This window comes from Castor canadensis, chromosome 11 (assembly GCF_047511655.1).
Source record: "Castor canadensis chromosome 11, mCasCan1.hap1v2, whole genome shotgun sequence".
Taxonomy (NCBI): Eukaryota; Metazoa; Chordata; class Mammalia; order Rodentia; family Castoridae; genus Castor; species Castor canadensis.
The window spans coordinates 77,094,946-77,116,413 of record NC_133396.1 but is presented as its reverse complement, the minus strand read 5'-3'; the positions used below and the strand labels follow the sequence as shown (position 1 = coordinate 77,116,413).

General features: G+C 36.2%; 1 protein-coding gene across 3 annotated transcripts in view; it reads left to right on the top strand.

Annotated features, from left to right (window-relative positions):
- Pla2g4a (phospholipase A2 group IVA) overlaps nucleotides 1–21,468 on the top strand; it is a 141,052-nt gene that overhangs the window by 94,039 nt on the left and 25,545 nt on the right. For all 3 annotated transcript variants that reach the window (XM_074047236.1, XM_074047234.1, XM_074047235.1), the window contains 4 exons: nucleotides 5,500–5,637; nucleotides 5,726–5,818; nucleotides 9,070–9,141; nucleotides 14,353–14,598. In XM_074047236.1, coding sequence (XP_073903337.1) covers nucleotides 5,500–5,637; nucleotides 5,726–5,818; nucleotides 9,070–9,141; nucleotides 14,353–14,598 — 549 coding nt within the window. The remainder of the gene's footprint in view (nucleotides 1–5,499; nucleotides 5,638–5,725; nucleotides 5,819–9,069; nucleotides 9,142–14,352; nucleotides 14,599–21,468) is intronic.

Sequence of the window (21,468 nt, the reverse complement as noted above, 5' to 3'; positions counted from 1 at the left end):
ATATAACCTCTGTAGCCTTAGTTACCTTATCTTTTAAAGGTAAGTAGTATAAGACTCTCATACTATTTTGATAAATAAATGTGATAAAACATGCACAATACTTTAAACACTGGTAAGCTGTAGAGTCTTCTGTAAAACTCAGTGGTCAAAATCTTAAAGACAGATAAGATTTTGTGTATGAAAGGTAAATTTAATTATCTGGTTGTAGAATGTGGAGGGAAGCATTCAGCAGGAGTCCAAGATAGACACAGCATGCTCAGATAAAACCAGGACCACCCCCTTGACTGTAGTGGGGTTCATAGTGGAGACTTGAGAGTTTTTTCTTCAATAATATTAAGTGCCATTCCACAAGCTATTCTCTTGTGGAATCATGAAAGCTTTGGAATTGGCTGATAGATAGCACTAATAGGCTAGTCAGATCTGAGCATGGACAAATAAGTCATCTTTCACCCAGGAAGCAGTATGATATGCTCAAAACAGCACTGGATTCTGATTTGGAAGTCATGTCTTCTAAACTGAACTATCTCAGGCAGATCATCCAATCTGTCTGATTCTCATTTTCCTTATTATTTAAAAAAATACTAACTGTGTTATTTATTTTATGGAACTATATAGACAATCACTGAGATATGCATAAGACTGAAAATTATAAAAGACATAAAAATATAATAGTTTATTATTATTATTGTTATAATTGCTTTTGCATTTTCACAGTGGCTACATTAATTCTGAACTTATAGTCAGTAACCATTGTCAAGGAAAAACTTGACTAAAATAAAGAAAAATGTTTCAGAAAGTTAATGGCCTGGATTCTTCTAGAGTAAGAAAGGCTGCTTTGTTTTCACTTGTCTTTGGACCTGAATGTGTCTGATATGAGCTCTGCCAACCTGAGATACTGAGATGGTGGATGCACCATTAGCCTTCATTGTTGAGCTTCCTGGATGAGGAGGTTCAGTTTTGTCTTCCTAGTTAGGTGCATCTTATCCCCAGATAAGCCATTCTAAGGGGATGTCACGGGAATTCAAGTAGCTTTACAGGTGTTATTGAGAGAGAGAGAGAGAGAGAAAGAGAGAAAGAATGGAAATGTCTATACTTCATTGCTTGAGAGTGGCATTTAGGGAAAAAAATTGAAATAATCTCTGAATTGTGCTTTAAAAAGTCAGAGAACCAGCTTCGTTTACAGAAGTCTTATCAACAATTTTATTCATAAATGCCAGAGAATGTTTTTCTTCCCCCCTTGGAATAATTTTAAACGCTTTTCCTTTGGAAGATTTTCCACAAATGAGCATTAGCATTTAAACCCTTAAGTATTTTTGACTCCTCCACTCCACTACATTGATGAGAGGATTGAAAATATCACTAAATTTTTTCTTTTGGTGAATAAGTTGTCTTTACTCAGCACTTACAGTCATGAACTTGGCGTCACGCTATTTTTGGGAGTGGGAGAGGAACAGGGTCTTACTGTGTAACCTAGATCAGCCTTGAGCTATGTCTCCCAGACTGGCCTTGAATTCTCTATCCTTTTGCCTCTGCCTCCTGAATGAAGGAATTGTAGGCATGTACAACTATGTTAAAATCTCTGGCAGAAACTGTAGTGGTAAAAATATAGTACTTCCCGCAAGAAAATTATAATACCACTTAAAGGGACAAAAATAAGCCATAGAAAAATTAATACTGTACACTTAGAATATTATCTGCTAAGTTGTGTGGAGCGGATATAAAGGTAGAGCTTTAGTATCCTAAGTAAATAAGAATGACTTTAGAAGGGTGACTGAACTTGGTTTCAAATTGAACTTGGGAAGAGTGAAGAAGAGATGAAAAGTCAGCTTTGTATGGAAAAGTGTGAGAATGTGCTCAGAAGACAGTCAAAGATTTGTTTTAAGGATCACCTTAAAGAAACTAGCTTGAGACTTGTGTACATACTGGTGAAGAATAGGTGTACATTTGTGGAAAAGTTTACTTCTAAGTTATAAAAAGATTTGATTTCCACACAGAAGGAAATATTCAATTCTTTGAGGCTGAACAATTAAACTATTTGACAGTATTTTTGAAAAAGTACTTTGGTGACTGATGTAGGTAGACTGGGAAAGAAAGAAAGTGGAAGAAAGAAACTGGAAATTGTTTTTGTGACCCAGTCTGAGGCTAGGGAGATACTGATAAGGAAGGAAATGAGAAGATGGATGTGAAGGTCAGTGTGTGGGGGGTGATAATGGATTTCATGAAGTAGAAGAAGAGTTTTGGTGAAAATGAGCAATTTTTCTGAGCTATGATAGTGTAGTTTACCAAAATAGTTAAACTTGTTTGGAGCAAAGGTAAGAAGTTTTTATCCAGAGGAGAGTAGGTGGTGATGACAGAACATCTCAGTATAAATGCTCAACAGGAAGTTGGAAGTTAGCAGATGCAGGAGAGATGCTGACATTGAAATGTACAAGTCAACAGCAGAAGACTAATAGTTAAATAACATGATGAGCTCTTCAGTAGAGGGCAACTCTTAGCTCTTGAAAATGTCTGTAATTTTTCTGTGTACAGGTCACAACACTGTAAACAAGGAATTGAGAGAGAAAAGTAGGAGAGATGAGGCTGTATCTTTTTTAGTTCCCAAAATAGGGCTGTAATATTTAGGGATCGGAAATTATGTGTACTGATACAGGAATTTTCCTAACAGTCTGATTCATTGCTAGTCATGTCTCACTAACTCCCTATAAATCAGTATAAGGCATACATACCACTTTCAGATGCAGGGATGTGTGCCATTTAGCTTGGGTTTGAAATGAACTACAATGCTATCTTATCACAATTGTGATTACATAACTTCCTCCGTGAAATTAGAACGTTCTCCACCAATGCGTAAAGAAGTAAATATAGATGCACATTCCTTTGCTGAAGCTTTGAATACAGGCATTTTGGAATTCAGAATATTTTAGATTTTAAATTTTAAAAAGGTATTCATTTAAAAATTGTGGGGTACTGGGATTACAAGAGCCCAGCGGGGTCCTGTAATACACAGAGAGATATTTCTCCAGTACAATATGTCAGTATTCTCCTTGACTGGGATAAATAGACTATGAGAAGTCTCCCTCCCCATCGTTTCAAAGTTGATTTTTCTCTAAATGAGTTCTGGTGAGGTTTTACCACCAAATGAATGACAAGAAAACTTGTGGGCTTTGGAAGTGTTTGGATTTTGGATTGTTAGATAAGAGGTTTGGGACATATTATAATTTAAAAAAAAAAAAGAAAACTTAAAAAAGTAGAGGAGGCAGAGGATTTGGTATTGGTGCAGGGTGTGCATGATGGTGGGACTTAGTAAGAGAATCCTCAGCAAAGACCTTGAACTAAAGATTAAGAGCAAGCCATGCAATTGCAGAGGGAAATAGCAAGTATAAGACACTGATGTGGAAATGACCTGACTTCTTTGATGAATAGCAAGAAGGTCCATGTGCCTGAAATGGAACACATAAGAAAAAATCTGGCAGGAGATTGGTTAGGAGAAATGGGCAGATGGGGGATAACGTCTAAGACATTGCTGTGCCTTGTGTTTTTATTCTCAGTATAATGAGAAGCCACTGGAAGGCTTTAAACTGACATTGATGTGCTGTGATCGCTGTTATAAAAGTTCATTCTGCTTACAGATTATCAAAACGAAAAAAAAAAAAAAGGAGAACGAGATGGGGGAAGAGGGCGAGGGAAAGGAGTAGAGACATTTTAGGAAGCTACTGTGGAAATTCAGGGAGGGAGCGTGGCAGTCTGTGCTAGTATGGTCACCATGGCCAAATGGGTAAGGGACAGACTCTAAACATATCTGGTAAGAGAACATACGGTACTTGAGTTTTGTGTGCAGTACCAAGGGACAGAATTACTAAGGGTATGAAAGGTAGCTTGAGCAGTGGCACCAGATGTGGAAGACTCACACAGGTTTCAGAATGGGAGTCAGAAACCAGGAGATCTTTTTGGACATGTTAAGATTCAGACAGTTATTAGACATGGTTATATCATGGGAGGTGGTGAGATATAACGCCTCTTATAGACTGGGGTATTAAAGTGTGTCATGTCTTCTGTGTTTTTCCTTACATTACCCTTCCTTCCTTCCTTCCTTCCTTCCTTCCTTCCTTCCTTCCTTCCTTCCTTCCTTCTACCCTCCTTCTACCCTCCTTCCCTCCCTGCCTCCCTGTCCTTTTTCTTTTTCTTTCTTTCCTCTCTCTCTCTCTCTCTGTCTCCCCTCCCTCCTTCCCTTTCTTCCTTTTTCCTTTTCTTTCTTTCATTCTGTACTGGGGTTTGAACTCAGGGCCTTGCTTTCACTAGGCAAGAACTCTTCCACTTGAGCCATGTCCCCTACCCTATTTTCTTTAGTTATTTTTTTTTTCAGGTAGGCTCTCATGTTTTTGCCTGGGAATGACTTCTGACTACAATCCTCCTACCTATACCTCCCATGTAGCTGGGCTGAAAGGTGTGTACCACTATGCCTGGCTTATTAATTGAGATGGGGTCTTGCTAACTTTTTACCTGGGCTGGCCTCAAGCCACTATCCTCCTATCTCTGCCTCCCAAATAGCTTGGATTACAGATGTGAGCCACCATGCATGACCTGCTCCTTACATTCCTTAACTCATTCTATTCTCAAGACAATTCTAATAGCCACCTGCTTGTTTTGTTCACATTGTGCAGATTAGGGAACTAAGATGTATAGGTGGAGTGAGTAATATATCCAGTTAGTGAGCAGGAGGTTGGGGTTTGAGCCCAGACTGGCTCCAGAGCCTCTGCTCTTGGCTAATATAATACCTTATTGTCCCTCTCACCATTTATTTCTAAGACATCAGCATAAGAACCTTTCATTTTACCAGTTAGAATGAATGGTTAATAGGCAAAATTAAGTGAAGACAAAGCAAAGGGAAATGTTAGAAAATATTTGTTTCCATTTTCATAGACTTTTCCATTGTCATAAAGAATTTGATTTCTTCTGTTTCTTTCCTGGACTTTATATTTGAGTTAAAAGTTTTCAGTTTTACATTCTTCAAAATTAAGATGGACTTCATAAAAGATATCTGAATTTTTAAATGGGAAAGGATATTGATCCTGTGCCAATTAGAACGGATTTTTTTTTTGGAAGTACTGGGATTTGAACTCAGGGCCTCATACTTACTAGAAAGGTACACTACCACTTGAACCACTCTTCCAGCCTTCTTTGTATTAGTTGTTTTTCAGATAGGGTCTCGTGTTTTTTGACCTGGTTGGCCTCAGACTGCAATCCTCCTACCCACTCCTCCTGCATAGCTGGGATAACAGGTGAGCACCACCATGCCAGGCTTAGAAGGGATCTTTTTGTGTTCTCCCATCTTGTTCTTCTGTACATTTTCTTCCCTACCACACGGTGACATATACATAATAAACATTTTGTTAATGAATGAGATTGGGCATAGCATGGTTGAGATGATTATGAGCTGTATACTTCTCTGTTGCGACTCCCTATCAATAAACTGTCTTATTATTTTTACCATGCTTTCAGATTGGGTTGAGTTTAGCCCGTACGAGATAGGCATGGCGAAATATGGCACTTTCATGGCTCCCGACCTGTTTGGAAGCAAATTTTTTATGGGAACAGTTGTGAAAAAATATGAAGAAAACCCCTTGCATTTTTTAATGGGTAAGTGATCAAAATCTATCACTAGTTAGTTTGAGCATTTTGAAACCTGATGGTTTGAAACTTAATTTCTGTTTCTGCTTTATTTTAGGTGTGTGGGGAAGTGCCTTTTCTATATTGTTCAACAGAGTCTTGGGAGTTTCTGGTTCACAAAATAAAGGTTCCACAATGGAGGAAGAATTAGGTCTGTAAATTTATTAATAATTTGGTTGAATCAACCTAAGAATTTCCTAAAAATTACTTGCAAGTTATTTAAGTTCTATCCTGAGGATGAAGTTGTAGAGTTCATAAAAACCATTGGTTCCTAAGAGAAATCTTCGTTCATGTTCCTCATTCTGCTTCTAAACATACTCTTTTTAGTAGAATACTCTTTAAAAAAAAAAAACAAAACTTAAAGGTCACTTTTTAAAAATTAGATTCGTCAACACTTGAACACCATGTGACATTTAAAGAGAAATTCCTGGCTGTAACAATTTGTCTTTCCCTTAAATGCTAATTCACTAGAATTTTTAACCTCTTATGTAATGCTAATTCACACTGAAAAGAAGAAAAATTTAAATCATCTCTCATCAACTAAAATGAATGATTATCCCATAATAAATTAAAATAGTATTTACAAAGCCTGAAAAGTTGACAAACTCAAACAAGGACCAGTTGTTTTCACTCATTATATGAATAATAACATAGCACCACATTTTTTTGATTGCACAAGTTTGACTGAAAGAAAATAAAGCAAAACATGCATTCCTATCTCCTCAAAGACTTGCAATCTGGATCTGTGGTTTCTGTAACAGTTATTTTGACCAATAGTAGGATGAATCCATGGAAAGCTAAATCTGAATTTGAGGCCATACCAGCAGGGATCTAGAACAAGCCCATGGGCCATCAGACAACTGCCTACTATTTCTTCTCTGTCTATGAATATCAGGGTTATTTGAAAACAGAGAAGTTGATAGAACAACAGTAATGAATTTTTCAATGATCAATTCATGTAAAAAGCTTACTGTAGGATTTTTTTTTTTAACATGCTACATTTGGTTATCACCAGGCAATGGAAGTCGATATAAATAAGCTTTAGAGCAGAAGCAAAAATAATTTATTTTAAAATAAATTAGAACACTATAAGTGTGATTTATAAATAGTATTTTCACTCCTCCTGGAAGAATTGATTTTAGTTGTTGATATTTATTCATAGGTAAACTTCCATATTAATATTTTCTTTAGGAGAATCATTTTTACTTTTGAATAGTTCTTGGTAAGTAATGAAAAAGTGATTTTATTATTGCACTAGGGACAAATTTTTCTGTCTGTTATGTTTTTGTTTTCTTGTGGTGCTGGATCTAACCTAGTGCCTTGTACAAGTGAGGCAGGCGCTCTATCCACAGCCCCCAAATGTTTTCAATACAAAAGCAAACAACACACAGACACTTAGAGCCTGTAAGTGTCCTCTGACTATCACTCAGGTAAGTGACCCTCCCAAGCCTGCTATTACCCTGAATGTGGACCACATTTTCTTAACTGTAAAACTACAAGGCAAAGTGTGTAAGGATAATGTGATCTTCCTGATTGAGTTTATTAAACTTTATATCCCAGATGAATGCCCTGTTTTCAACTCTAATTTGGTAGAAGCCACTCAGTCCTCTGTAAATTATAAGAAGATTTCAGAAAAAATGAAAAAGGACTAGGGATCACATTAGGAGATCTGCTTCCTGCACTCTTTCTCTGTTGAATAATCCAGATAACTAGGGTTTATTATTTTTTTCTCCTAAGTCAGGAAGAGAATAGGACTGAAATAACACACTCGAAGGTGGGCGAGACAGTGGCTAAAAGCCAAAGAAAAGGAAGACGTTTATACTCAGTAGGTTTGAGAAGACTCTTTGTTGAGAAGTCCCCTTTGAGGCCAGCGGTCTGGCAGCAGACTTGTCCTGTGTGTCAGACTGAGGGAGACACTGTGTACTTGGGACCCATAGTCAGCAGGATGCCCGTTACTTCAGGTTATGTAAGGGTTTCCAGAAATGAAACCAAAGAGGTGAAAGAGGGGACTTGAGGACTCCTGGTGACTGGTTCTGCCTTTGGCTGACCAAGGTCTACCTCTTCAAGGGTGTTCAGAGTGGTTTTGCTTGCCTGCTTGTTTTCTCCTTTCTGATGAAAGACTTTAAAGTAAATTGGACCATAATCAAGTAACTTTAAAATGAAATTATTTACTTCCTTAAAGAGTTTTGCATGTGAGTGACTCACGCTATTGTAAAGACAGAACATACATTATGCTGTAAACATAGTTCAGAATATTAACAATTCATGCCATGAGAACTTTCTTATAAAGACAATATTTTGGTGACCCATCTCCTTGAACCAGAGTATCAAATGTGGCCCAAATAAATAAACAAAAGACAACAAAACAACAACAACAGAAAGTGCTTACAGAAAGAAAAGAAAATACATGCAGCACCAGAAACACATCCAGTATATATGACATCTGGAGAGGATCATTTCAACAAAATTACTTTCTACAACAGTACTGTCTGTCATGGTCGTAAAGTGAAATGAATAATGATATCATCTTGTGAGCATTTTATTTTATTGAACTTTTAAATTTACAAATCATGCCAGTAAAAATAAAATCCACTGCCTCAAAATTTTTTAATCTTTCCATTACACAATCACTCATGCATGTCCCATGTATGTTAATATAACAAACATACACAGAGTAGTACATGGAGCCAAATGTCGTACCTCTATTTCTTTGATCTTTTTTCAAGACTCAACTGTTAATTTCCCTAAATGTAAACCCTTCAAAATGGATCTGTCTTAAAATAAAAATAAAGTCTATTTCTACAAATGGTGATTATGAGAACCATCTGCAGACTTCATAATTTAGGTATATTTTACCTAAAAAAAAGCAACTAGTTATTTAGTAGATTTTACTGCTATCTTTGTATTAAGGGTTTATGGTTATTGTTTTAGTTTTCATAACTGGTCTCAGTTATTTTGAAGGAAGTATGAATTGTTGAGACCAAAAGGTACATTTCATTTCAACAGGTAATTTTCATTATAGTTAAAAATCAGGAGAGAATTCATACTAGTGTCTTTTATTCATTTTCTGGAGAATCTTCTGTAGCCTCCTGTAGATTTTGGTTTTATCCTTTATAGATCTTCATAAACACCTCTTAAAGATATAATCAAATAGTTATTCTTATCAGAAATAAGATGAACAAACAAGAATTTCCTTCTTAAAATTAGAAATGCATAAATTTAAACTAATTTAATTATCATGTCCTGGGAGGTTTTGTTTGCCAGTGAAAAACTTGCAAACAGTGGTAAATCTAGGTTGTCATGTAGGTATAGGAGATTTGCTTCTATGGTTTCGCTTGGATTATGTCTTTATAGTAAATTTTATTGTAATTTATCTTCACTTGTTTTATTTTCTTCCCACAGAAAATATTACAGCAAAGCATATTGTGAGTAATGATAGCTCGGACAGTGATGATGACTCACAAGACCCTAAAGGTAAGAGAGCCAGGCGGTCCCCTGCAGGGACTCATGAGGACAGCATAGGAGTCCTTTATTTGGTTTTTCTCATTTCAGATGATGAACCAATTCAGATTATAATGCATATATACATGAAAATGTCACAGTGAAATGTCTTAGTTTTCAACAGAAAGGTAAAACAGGTCCTGTCTGGGGTGGCATTGGTACCAGTGTGGGGGGATATAAGGAAAGGGTGTAGGAGGGTGAGTATGGTAGAAATACTATGTATTCATGTATGACAATGGAGAAATGGGACCTGTGTTCTAGGAATGGAGGGAGGGAAGATCAAGAATGATGGAGGGGATGATTTCAACAATGATATAAGAACTCTTGTAATGTCACAATGTATTCCCAGTACAACAATAATGTGGTAATAAAAAAAGAAAAAAAATTAAAATTAAAATACTACCCCCCCAAAAAAAAGGTGCTGATGGTGGTCTGAGAACTGAAGTGACAAGATTATATCTTTTTCTTCAGAGGACTTAATTTTGCATCCCTCACAAAACAAACAGCAGATGTACAACTCTTCTCTTTTTTTTTTTTCCTAAATCACTCAAAAATATTTTCAGTTGAACAAATGGACAAATCTGAGAAGGCTGAAATAGTGAATTCTATTTTAAGTTTGGTTAGGGATCTGTGCTCAGCATGGTTATTGTGATTGGAAATATTTTTAGATGACTTTAAAAATGAAAATTTTTTCTTTTAAAATTTTCTTAAATCATGTGAAATTATATTCTCACTCCATGCCTAAGTATGCCATGACCTACCTGTATAAAGGACCCAGTGATGACTTAGGGGGAAATTATCAAGCACTCGTTGCGTGTATGTCTTGGTGTGAGTCCTCTTCCATTTTGATAAGGCCGTTGCCAGTTTGGTGTGGATTATGATAGTTAGTGATGTTTGGAGCTGGGAGAAGGTGAGGATCAGAGGTATTTGTCACACTATAGTATTTTGTTGTTATGTGGTAAAATGGTAAGATTTTTTACATTTTGATACAATTTTCTACACAGCCATTTATAAAAATATTTCCAATAGTAAAATGAACAAATAAGGAAAACTAATCAATGAAAAACAGCAACAAAAACAACAACAAAAAAGATTTTATAATAGCTTGATGAACGTTTCCTATTATTGTTTGAGTGCAACCACCTAGATCTCAGTAGATATTAAATATGCTTTCTTGTCCAAAATGTCACGAATTTTCCCAGGCACGTTAGGAATAGCAGAGTAACCTACATTATCTTTATCTTTCACTAACATTGAAATTCTCTTTTCACAGCTGAGCTATTGCTTCCTCGTGAGTTGTGTAAGGTAGACAAAAAGCACCTTGTCCAGAGAATGCAGATGCACCGAGCCATGGTGAGGCTGGTGTGCAGTGGTTTGTGAACACAGAGAATTCCTTCCTTGGGCAGACAAAGTTTCCACCAGGAAGAAGGCATGGCTAGTGGAGCACAGCTCTGTGTCAGTCCTGATTTGCTTACTGTTTTGTTACTTTATGCAACCAGTGATTTGCCTAATCAAATACAGCAGCCCTGGAGTTGAGTGAGGCTCCACCCCTGAAAGAACCTTGTCCTGGAAGGAACTAGTGTTAAGTCTAGCTCCTTCATTTTAATAGTTGTTAATTCTACATTTTTTGGTTGTTCATGGCATTCACTCTGAATTTCCTTTAATGAAAGAAGCGAGCTGGTGCAAAGGCATAGACATCCCATTCTTACCATTTTGAGAATTAATTCTACATTGCCTGTAGGACTACTAAGTGGACAGAATGATGGTTTGTTAACTAGTAAGTAAATTATTGCAGGTGATTCATGTACTTGGTCACTGCTGCAGTTTCAGAAGTGGATATGGCGGTTTGGGTTTAGTACTAGCCTAGATAAGAGGATAATTATTTAGGATTTTTTTTTTAGTTTTTTAAAATTCAAATTGGCTCTCACTATTCCTTTTAAGTAGAGAATGTGAGGGCAATTTTAGGTTCAAAACAAAATTGAACAGAAAAGCACAGAATTTCTCTGTGTGTCACCCCTTTCTCCATCACACAACCTTCTCCACTATAAATGATTCCCACTTTCCACCAGAATGGTACATTTGTTACACTTGATGAACCCCTATTAAAACATCATTATTACCTGAAATCCACAGTTTACATTAGGGTTCACATTTGGTGTTGTACCTTCTGTGGGTCTTGATGAATGTGTAATGAGATGTATTTACCATGATACAATCACCTTAGAATAGTTTCACTGCTCTAGTCATCTGTCCTCTGCCCATTTGTCTGTCCCTCTCCTTGAACTACTGGTGAGCTCTGTCTTCGTAGTCTTGCTTTTTCCAGGTAGTTGAAATTATACAGAAAATAATTTTTTCATGTTGGTTTTTCACTTTGCATTATTCATTTAAGTTTCCCCTGTCTTCTCATGACTTGATAACTCATTTATTTTTAGTATTAAATAATATTACATTGTCTGGCTATACTACATCCATTCACCTACTGAAGGATATCTGGGCTGCTTCCAGGTTTTGAAAAATCAATGTATACATTTATGTTCAAGTTTTTATTTGGACATTACTTTTAATTTAATTCACTTGGGTAAATACCAAGGAGCACGATGCTGGATCATAGGACTAGCATGTGTTTACTTTTGTAAGAAAAACCTAATGTGGCTGCACCATTTTGTGTTTTCACCATCAATCAGTGACAGTTTTTGTGGTTCTGTGTTGCTAATGTTTTGGATTTTGGTCATTCTAATGTGTGAGTGGTAACTTCTCATTGTATTAATTTGTATTTCTCCCATCGCATGTGGAATGTCTTTAAAATATGTGCTGTCATCTGTGTATCTTCTTTGAGCTGTTCAGGTCATTGACTGATTTTTAAAATCAGGTTGTTTTCTTATTGTTGACTTTTTTTTTTTTTTGTGGTACTGGGGCTTGAACTCAGGCCTTCATCTTGAGCCACTCCACCAGCCCTTTTTTTGTGAAGAGTTTTTTGAGGTAGGGTCTCACAGAATTATTTGCCGTGACTGGTGATCCTCCTGATCTCTGCGTCCTGAGTAGCTAGGATTACAGACTAAGCCACTGGCGCCTGGCCTTCCTGTTGGTTTTTGATAGTTATTTGTACATTTGGGATGATAGTACCTTACTGATATGCCTTTTGGAAAGTGGTTCTCTTAGTCTTTGGATCGTATTTTTATTCTTTGGGGGTACTGCGTTTTTAGTCATATGATTTTGAGCAAAGTCTTTAGACATTTCCAACTTAAGCTCTACTGGCTTTTAAAGAACTGTAGCAATCATCAAAGTAACAGATATGTACAGAGGGGCTTTTGTAGCTAATAAGTAATAAAATACTGTTTATCTATTGACTGCTTGGTTTGTCTCACAAGTGATGCCATTTTTAAATGTATCATCAAGAAGCTAGATCCTGGCCAAGTATGGAGATGCAAGACTGTAATTCCAGCTATTTAGGAGGCCAGCTCAGGCAAAAAGTTAGCAAGACCCCATCCTGAACTAACAAGCTGAGCATGGTGGAGCATGGCTTTCATGCCAGCTGGGTAGAGGTATAAAGTAGAAGGATTTTCCAGTGCAAAAAAAAACTAAGGCCCTTTCCAAAAAAATAACTAAAGCAAAAAGTGCTGAGGCTGGCTTAAGTGGTAATGCATCTGATGAGTAAGCATGAGGCTCTGAGTTCAAACCCTAAAACCACCAAAAAAAAAAAAGAAGATCCTCCATTGACCAGAAGTTGGGATTTGTTAATGAAAAAATAACAAGAATAAGAAGCCCCAAATCTTTGAAAATAATTGAACATCTTATTCATATCCTGTACAAGTGGAGAGATTTCACTCATTTCAAAGTCTGATTTGTTCTAGTGAACTATTTTCTTTGTCATATTTGGCATGAGAACAGTCTGGGAGTAGAAAACAGCATAATTGTTTTTAGTGACTATGTTGTCATCAGGATTAGATATCCAAAGAAAGTTTCCTGCATTTACTCAGCTAAGGTAATCTTTTTGAAGATAGAAGGTAATATTTGCTATGACTTTATTTGTTTAGGATACATATATTGGAAAGTATAAAATTTTAGTGTAGATTACCTTTTCTCTCAAAACACACACACACACACACACACACACACACACATGCACACAGTTTTTTTTTTTTTTATGAGCACGTCTGTTTGTACAGAGTTACTCGAAATCAGAACAGAAGGGACTTAGGCAGGTGAAGTTATACTCTACCATCAAGTGTTCTTTGACTCTGATTAAGAACCAACAATTTTGATGGTGCGAAGCTGGAGTAGTTGCCGCAACAGTTTCTGCTACTAGCTGGTGTTTATTTGCAACTCAGTATGGGCCAGGTACTTTTCCACGAACATTACATGGATGTCCAACTCAGTTAATCCTGACAGTGACCCTATGAAATGTACTGATGAGGAAATGAAAGAGGAGGAGGGGCTTGGTAACCAATTAGAAACAGTGGAGAGAGGATTGGAGCCCAGGCAGTTTGATCCTGGAACTCCCGTTCTAACTGGCTACACAGGATAGCTTCCCAGGAGTAGGAATGCGTGCATAGGTTTTCAGGAAAAAGTCATTTGAAATTACTTCATTTGGACCGTTGTTGAGTTTTAAGACATTTTATAGCATTTGTTTAAATTAGAGGGTTTTAAATCCACAAACTTTATAATGAAGGATGAAATGACAGGTCATGTGACTGACTCACGAGGGTGTTTACTGAGCAGTGATTGTGTGCTGGATGCATTGGCTGCATGGACTTGATTTGCATAATCCTTAATGTTTATTAAACAGGATAAGGACTCTTAAAAAATTTTGGAAACACTGAGGCTAGGACCAGCTACTATGGATTTTCTGTGGTTGTGTGTTTGTATACATCTGTGTTTGCCTCAAGACAGGGAAAGGGAAAAAAGAATGAGGGAGGAGGAAAAGGGGAACATGGAAGTTTACCTGGAAATCTAAGAATTGAGCAAGAGGCACTCTCAAGAACATAGCTTTTACACTGACTGAGCTAAAAGATAACTAGAATATTTTAAGAACAAAAGTGCTTATTCACTACATTAATTTATACAAATAAGCATATGTTAAATCAAGAGTGTCATCGTTAATCTTAACTTTTGATTGACCAAATCAGACCTCTTCTTAAAAAACGCATTTTGGAGTGTGTCTAGTGACCTTCGCCTTCTCCTCAGGCACTGAAAACGAAGATGCGCAAAGGGAGTATCAGAATGATACTCAAGCAGGTTGGGTCCAGCGTATGTTGATGGCCTTGGTGAGTGATTCGGCTTTATTCAACACCAGAGAAGGACGTGCTGGAAAGGTGCACAACTTCATGCTGGGCTTGAATCTCAACACATCCTACCCACTGTCTCCTCTGAGAGACTTCACCACACAGGAGTCCTTCGAGGATGACGATGAACTGGATGCAGCTGTGGCAGGTAGGTACCCAAAACGTAAGCAGCATGAGCTCATTCAGGATGGCTTTGTTCTGTTCGTGTTTATTTATTTATACCCAACTGCATGAATCTGCATTTAATTTGTGAGAGACGCTTAATTACTGTGTATATGTTTCTTTTTTTTTTTTCCCTGAAGAGAAAATTTCACTGGACAGGAAATGGCCTCGTCATATCAGTGCAGAAAAAGTTCATTGAAACACTAAGAGAAGCAGTGGTCCTTTTTTTTGGGGGGGGGTCAGTGTTCACTTGTAGAAAATAGGGGACCCTTTGCCTTAATAATAGTTTTGAGTGGAGAATTAGTTGCTTGAAAAAATGTTCCAAGAATTAAAGGAGCAAACTCCAGGATGACCTTCCAGGAATGCCTCCCAAAACACTTGAGAGCTGTCTGCACTTAACGCTTCCAGAACTGTGCTTGGACGGAAAGCACAGTCTCATTTCCTCCTTCTAGCATGTGGAGGTCTTTCCTCCTTGGCAGAGGCCAGGGCTCCATGAACTGCAGCTTGAGAGAATCTGGTGCATTTTGGTCTTATCTGGCACCCTCCAGTGGCGCAGAGGCACCCACCCATGGTGGGTGGAATGAAGTTGAGTCAGCCAGTCTATGCCATCTGGATAGGGAATCTGTCTCTGCAGTTCTCAGAAAGATGAGGAAATTTTCTTAAGTTTGCCTGGTAAGAACCTCCTTACTCTCATGTTTATCACTTAGCCAAATCCCAAAGAATAATTCCTTTTATTCTTTGCTTGCACATGTGTTATAGATTGAAAATTACATTTGTTTTGGTGACTAATGTATATGATGTGTGTCCAATTATATATCTGTGATCTAAGCCCTTTCATATTAACTATAATAAAAGTCTAATTGGGAGAAAAGTGAATGTGTATTTTTAAATTCATCCAAACTAAAAATACTCTTAGCCCTATGATCAGTGATACTACGTTTCTTGTTTTGTGGCACATGGGTGTGCTGACTGATAGCAGTATCAATTAAATGTGTTTCCTCCAAACTAGTTCTTCATAAAGAATGTTGATGGGCTTAAGAAACAATTTATATCACAGGACATTTATATCTATCAAGAAATCATCAGTTATTACACTCTATACAAAAGGAAAATCAAAGAAAATAATTCTATCATCTTCATCCAAAATTGCTCAGCAGATTTGGGTTTGGGACACAGGTCTCTTGGCCTTGCTCCTAAACCTTTCCCCTTCCCGTCTTCCACAAACCATCTGTTAGTCATTGTCTTGCTGATGTAAGAATGGAAGTTTTTTCAGTGTAAACTTTATTACATTTATTTTATGTCATTGCTTTGCCAATAGAACTCCTCTGTGGTCTGCAATGCATGTGGCCAACACTCCATATTTTAACTTCCTGGCAGTTTTGCAATATATTATGTGGATTTGGTGGTATTAGGATTGCCAGACAAAATACAGAATTCCCAGTTAAGATTTAATTTTAAATAATATGTACATAAATAATGAATATATAATCCTTTCAATGCTTGGGCCATGCTTAGACTAAGCTATTATTTGTTGTTTATTTGAAATGCAAGTTAAACTGGGCATCTTGTATTTTCATTAGCCAAATTTGGTAATCTTAGGAAGCATGCCTCTTTACCTTCCTCACTTTCTTTCAAAGTGTTCTGCATTTTCATCTTTCTTTCACTCGTTCTTGCGTTAGCACAGTATTTACAAGCACTTATAATGTGCTCTGTGCTTGGAATTCACTCATCAACAAGACAGATGTGATCGTTGCCTGTATACAGATGAAATCATTTGATGACCCTTCTTTGAAGATTTGATTCATGGAAGGATTTATATACGTTGGTTAATAATAATAGAAAAGTAACTAGAACTAAAAACCAGCACCCCGATCTTGATGGAACTGTTACATCAGTGCGGACACAGCAACCTTAATTGAGGATACAGCTGTAAACGAAAAACATGGGTTGAATATAGGTGTTTTCCTTCTCAGTATGGTTTGGAGAACATTTGTTGTGCATCACCTTATCCAATTTCTTTCTTGAAAGAACAGTTATGAGGAATTTTTATAAAATAATATGAAATATTGTCTGTCATCCCCAAATATACAGTAGAACTTTGGTATAAGTTTTTGAGATATTTTGAAATGTAGACTATAATTATTTTAAATTAATGGTTTTTGGAAAAACATTTATTTTTACTTCTGTGTATATCTTATTTAAATTATACTTTGCTTATTTCCATGCTTATTCATTTAAAAAATATGTGAGCACTAATTTCACTAAAAAATTCAGTCAGATCAGGGACAAATTTATTTGACTTTATTATTCATGTAAAAATATTCCTAAAAATTTCATTTTAGACTGAGTTTATTAGTGTTTTTGCAGACATGACCCTTACTAAGATAGGGCCTGTTTATCTTTCTCTAGTTGTTTTAAAGTTTTAAAATAATAATAATTTTGAAATGAAAGTGGTAGAGTTTGCCACAAACTATGACCATTTAGGTTCAAAAAGTCTTCATTAAAATTCCTACTTATTATACAACTAAAATGCCATAATTAAAGCAATAAGTCTATTTCTGTTTTCATTTTACACATCTTTCATGAAAAAAGGTATAAATTTTTACTTAATCTAGATATTACATTGGAAAAAATCTTAAAATTTAGTTCACTCTGGCAATTCTGTTTATACAAACTAAAATCAGAGTATTTTGAAACAACCCCTCAATCTAAAATGAGAAAATGCGCTGCTTTGTACCTATTACTTCATCTTGCAAACTATCTTTTGAAAACAAGATAAATTGTAGGATGATAAAAATTCCCCTCATTAGTTTACTGCAAAATAGTTTAATGCCCGAGAAACTAATTTTGGAAAAGCTCTTCATCACTTACATGACTTCTTTCCTGTTTACTTTTGTGTTTATATCATTTACTGTGACAAACAGTATCTGGAGTGAGAAATGAAGACACGGTTAATACAGACTAGCGTTCAGCATGCAGACATCCAAATATTTGTACATGGTAAACTGAAGTTGTGTGATGTATTTGCAAATTGACCATTGCAAATATCCATGGCTGAACTGCTTTAAGAAAATGTTATATGATTTTAAGACATAGGCTATGTGTTCATACCTATCAGAAAACCCAATGAACTCCTTTACAGGTTTGGGAATTTTTTATGCTTTAAATTATGGAAGACTATTTTTCTATAGTGACATTTATCCAACTTTCTATGTCATTGTGGTAGGTGTCATAATAAATTGACTTCAAGTTCAAATAAATTTATTTTTATTATCTTTTTTATTTTTGTACTGGGGGTGCATTGTGACATTTACCAATGCTGAATTTACCAATACCGTAGCTGAATTCACCCCCTCCATCATTTTTTTATCCTCCCAAGTTTGAATAAATTTAGAAAGACTGACAGCTCTGTCTTCCCTTCATAAAGCAATAGGACATCCTACTGAGTTTTAATGCTACTTAGAAGTACCTCAGATACAGTACTTTCAGACTGGCTTGTATTTGAATTTCAGTGAAGTTTTTTATGAGCTGGATAATCTTGAGCAGAGACTTTGCATAAGCCTCAGTTTCTTACAGAGTAAGAATGATAGTCATATCCCAGCCTACGGAATTACAGCGAGGATTAAGTGGTACCTTCACACCAATTGCATAGCAAGTGTGTTAGGGAATATACACTGTAATTTGCTACTAGTTTAATCTGTTCCATTTTGTCTTTCTTAAATCTACTTGATCATGGAACACGTATATTGTGTATGGAACATCTATTAATGTTTTTGCAAAGCTATGCTGTTTGCAACACAATTAAGAAACACTACTTACTTAGTACCAGGCATAGTGATGCAAACATATAATTTCAGCACTCAGGAGGCTGAAGCAGGAGGATCATGAGTTCCAGGCCAGCCTGGGCTACACAGCCCCATCTTGATTCAAAAAACCCCCAAACCAAGCAAACAGAAACTTAATGTCCATTTACCTGGAAGACTGGAACAATGGTGTCAAGCCTTATGCCAGAGTTGGGAAATCTTAGACTTAAGAAAGGAAAAAAAGGAGACTGCTAATTTCCTGATAAGAAAGGTCAACTCACAGAGTGTGAGAGAATAACCTGCTTTGGGTAATCTTTTAGTTAATTTTTTCTTTAAATTGAGTTTGTGAAGCCAAAGAAAAATATTTATGAATTATTATGTTTTTATCATATTAAGGAAAATTGCTGCACTTAAAAACACTCTCATTAATGTGGTTTTAAATGTGCTATGTTTAATTGTGATAAAATGTTATAAATGTGGTTTTAATAAGGCTGTTTGTAGATAGCCTTCTTGAATTGCCCCTCTCTCTCTCTTTGGTCCCCCAGTACTAGGGATTGAACTCAGGGCTTGTGCTAAGTGCTCTACCACTCGAGACTTGCCTCCAGTACTTTTGCTTTTTAGAAAGGGTCTCAACATTAAGTTTTCCCAGGCTGGCCCTGGACTGAAGCCCTACTCCTTCCACCTCCTGAGTAGCTGGAATTAAAGGTGTGCACCACCATGCCCAGTTTGGACTTTTAAAAAAAAAGTTATCTGTTTCAAATTTTTAAATTCTTTCATTTCCTTGGGGCATGCTATGTTCTAGACGAGATCGGGCGCGTTCAGGGTGGTATGGCCGTAGACAAATGCTATGTTCTAAAGTACAATAGTTCCTTCTTCAGTCTTGCTTTCTGTGGCGACGGATACTTTAGGTCAACAGTTGTCTGAAAATATTAAATGGAAAACTCCAGAAATAAATGATTCATAAGTTTTAAATAGCTTTTGTTATGATACACTGCTATGATTGCTCTATTTTTATTATTAGCTATTGTTATATCTTACAGTGTTTAATTTACAAATTAAGTTTAGTCATTGGTATGGGTATATAGGGAAGAAATATATAAGGGCTGGGTACTGTCCACAGTGTCAGACTGGGGGTGTCTGAAAACTTATTCTTTGAATCGGGGCACTGATGCAATAGTGTGACATTTTGCACAGTGCTTGACTCCATGGGCATGGCTTAGAACTTTGACTCTCATTCTGTCTATGTAAAACTCTACAGTTTTGTGTAATTCATCTTGTCTCTTTGGACCTCAGCTCCCTTTACAAGATTTCTAAGACATAACAGATACTCAGTACAAATGAAGCTTTTTTTTTTTGGAAATGAGAATATCTGAATAATGATGTCTAGCTTCTTAGCAAAATATTTAAAAGCTACTACAACCCAAAGATTACAATTTTTCACCTTCAAAATATGTAGTTATGAGACTTAAAAATAGAAGAATGAGTGCTAAAATTGTGTTTGATAAATAAAGCAAAAAAGAGAAAATTGAGTTTGAGAATATTTATATATTTCAATTTTACAATCTTTTGATTCCAAGTTCTAGGAGAGAAATTTAGTATCTTGGCAGTGGCAAAGTGCAGTGCCATGCAAGTGAGACACTTTCTATTAGAGAACCTGAGATAATTATTTAAAGAATGATTTCTCTTTCCTCTCCTTATTGGCCTAGGTGTTTGAATCAGAAATATCAAGTCTTTCTTTTTTTTTGGCTTTTACTCAGTCTGACTTTATTATTCAGGCATGTGACATTGTTTTCCAAAAAATTATTTTTCAGCATTTTTCATGTAAGACTTTTTCTGTTTTATTAGAGTGTATTAATTGTACAAATGAGGTTCATTGTGATATTTCCATACATGCATATAATGTACTTAGATCAAATTTACCCATTACTCATTCCTATTCCCCCTCCTTTAAAAAAATTTTAACAGGTTTCATTATTGTATTTTGAAACATGCACATGAAGTACTTCAAATAGTGTCACACTTCCATGTCCCCCCTCCTGCCTCCTGTGTTTATGCCTTCCCTCTTTCCTTCAATTATTCTTAACATTATGTTTGCCTCAGATATAAAATCTTTTCCTTTTTACTCATAAACATCATTAGGGGAATGTTTGAAACATTCATTTGTTATTCAGTATTGTAGAGGTGAGACATTTTAATGAAAAAATACATGAATCCAAACTTTAGAAACTTAGATATTTATGCTTTTTAAAGTAACTATACCAATGTCTAATCTAAACAACATGTCAATTTGTTTTATTGGTGTTTTTAAAAGATTATGTATTTAACTGGATAGTACCAATTTAAAGATAAGCACTATTTTAATTTCTTACTCCTAAAATATAATAAGTAAAATTGTCTGTGAGACAATTAGTCATTTTTACTTAGGATATATATCGAGGATATTAACACTGGGTTCCTATTATACGTCCACCATTTTCTTAGATACTTTTATTATTTTTTTAAATATAATCTCACAATTCTGTGAGATAGATATTAACTGCAGGTCTAGGTGATTCTATAAACTCGAGTCTCTCTAATATCTTTTTTTATTTTAATTTTTTTACTGTATCCCGTGTGAAATGCTTCCCAAATGGAAGTAGAGATCATGTCATGTGCCTGATGTAAACTCTTCACTCTGTTCTACAGTAACAGACTCTCTTTTGAGCTTGGCCAGCTTTTTTCACATCTCCTAAACAGAGAGGTGGGATGAGGAGACAGTAAAAGATGCCTGGTATTTCATGCAATCCAATTCAAACCAACTCAACTCTGGCTATATTCCCCCCTGCCCCCAGTATGTGAGTCAGGAGCACACACGTGAATGTGACTGGTAGCATGCTATCAATATTACTTTTTTGCTAATTATTAACCATCTGTAGGGTCTACCATTTTTCAGACCCTGTGTTATTTCATACTATTTTCTCCCTATCTTGTCTCCCTCGTTGGTTCCTTGCTGGGCCTCAGACATTCTCTGCCTTAGTCTGTCTTAAGTCTTTGTCCTAGGATTTCCCTCTTCC